Source organism: Numida meleagris, unplaced genomic scaffold (assembly GCF_002078875.1).
Source record: "Numida meleagris isolate 19003 breed g44 Domestic line unplaced genomic scaffold, NumMel1.0 unplaced_Scaffold1696, whole genome shotgun sequence".
NCBI lineage: Eukaryota > Metazoa > Chordata > Aves > Galliformes > Numididae > Numida > Numida meleagris.
Genome location: NW_018363485.1, coordinates 1 through 1,751, shown reverse-complemented (window position 1 = coordinate 1,751; position 1,751 = coordinate 1). Strand labels below are relative to the sequence as shown.

Here is a 1,751-nt window from a genome sequence, read left to right as displayed (position 1 = left end):
GCCAGCGGTGCCACCCGGGACACCACCATGTCCAGCAGCCAGGGGGCCTGCAGGGCAGGAACAGGGAAGTTGTGGGACGTCCTTGTCACGGCTGAGGCACTCGGGACACGAGGAGCCCAAGGCAGGGAGGGCTGACAGCACTTGCACAGCACTTGCACGGCCCCAGCAGCCGGCCAGGTCCTCGTGGGCCATGTGTGGGCACAGCAAGGGTCATGGGACTGCCCGGGCCACGCAGAAACCTAAGGCTCACCTTGAAAACCACTTTTCTGAATTTCGCTTTCCCAGACAGCTTCTCCAGGAAGTCGTAGTAGAATTTCATTTGAAAGGTGAATCCGTCAATGAGGAGCACTCCTACGTCCTTCAGGACAAAGGCAACGCTCTCCCCATTCTGCAGGCAGCTGGAGAGCAGGCCCACGGTGTTTTGGATGCAGGCCTTCCCTCTCTGCCAGCTCACAGCGGCAGCTGCGGCCACCTCGCTGTATTTCAGGGGCTCCACCTCCTTGTGGGCTGAAAAATACGAGGGACGGAGTTGATCATACCGCTGCTCTTCCACAGCTGCTTCCCTAGAACTGCTTAGTGGGGACATCACCCAGAACGGCCCCATATTTGGGCAGGCGCCTCGCAGGGGGAGATTTGCTTTGGAGAATGGAGGCAGTGGCCCTGCTTGCCCGGTTTGTCCATCAAGCCAGCAAGGCTTTCATCCCGCCTCCTACCTGTCAGGGATTCCTTGTCGGGCTTGAGGTGGTGCATGGCGATGAGGTTCTTGGCCAGCTGAAACACGGGCCACCTCAGAGTCACGGTCCCATCCTCAGTCCTGATCTCTTTGGAGACGGTGTCAAAGGAGCCGAAGGTGGGAATCCAGACGCCCTGCAAGTGGAAGAGCAAGGAAGGGCAGAAGGGTTATGAGGCGGCTGGAGGAAGAGCTGGAGGTGGTGCAACGTAGGGACAGAGCTCAGGAGCCCTCTCCCGCTGTTCAGAGGCACAAGCCAGGGCAGCAGGAGTGCCTTCAGGAAGGAAGCGCACAGCCCTCTCCCTCCCCTTGCCCTCCCAAATGCAGCACAGCAGTCAGGGCAGAAGCAGCCTCACGGGATCCAGAGGCTTCCAGAGGGTGGGATCAGCCCTGGGATATGAGCCCACCTAGCACAAGTGCTACTGCATTTGCTGGAAGCCCACTGGCAGGGCAGCCAAGAGAAATTCGGGGTGTTTCCTGCTTCTTGTGGAGGGGAAGAGTCAGAGGAACTCTAGGCTGAGCTGGACAGGCAGAGGAGGAACACGGCAGCCAACTCACCTTCTGCACCAGGAGATGCTCTTGGACATAGGCAGCCACAGCATCCCAGACAGCAACTCGCTCTGGAGGGCAAAGGAAAAGCAGGTCACACTCTGCTTCTGCCTCGCGGGGGGAATGAGGTGGCAGATGCAAAGTGTCATCCCAGTGCCCAGCCCCACACGCAGACAGCTGGTCGCAGACGGTCCCCGTGCTGGGTCTCTCCCGCTCGGCGCCAAGATTGGCTGCAGCACCGCTCCTGTGGCGGCTGTGCACCCGTGTACCTTTGGGGCTGGTGTCTGCCGGTCCAGAGGCACGCCGCACTGCGGGGCCGTCCTCGCGGAAGCTCATCTTGTTCCGCTTCATGCCAGTGAATTGCTCCTTGTTGGCGCCAGCCATGCCGGAGCTCATCTCTTCCAGACGCACCTGCTCTCTGCCAGATGCTCCTTCAGAATGCAGGACCCAGCACCGTGCAGCGCCTTCATAC

The 1,751-nt window shown here is 60.3% G+C and overlaps 1 protein-coding gene across 1 annotated transcript; it reads right to left on the bottom strand.

The window, feature by feature from the left end:
- Window positions 1-6: 6 nt before the first annotated feature.
- Window positions 7-1,684, bottom strand: LOC110390669 (coiled-coil domain-containing protein 81-like; the record flags this gene model as incomplete). Its single annotated transcript, XM_021382080.1, has 4 exons — window positions 1,289-1,684; window positions 714-867; window positions 251-507; window positions 7-47 (listed from the first exon to the last, which is right to left on the bottom strand). Coding segments are annotated over exons 1-4 (839 nt in total), but the record flags the coding sequence as incomplete, so codon positions are not given.
- Between the last annotated feature and the right edge of the window lie 67 nt (window positions 1,685-1,751).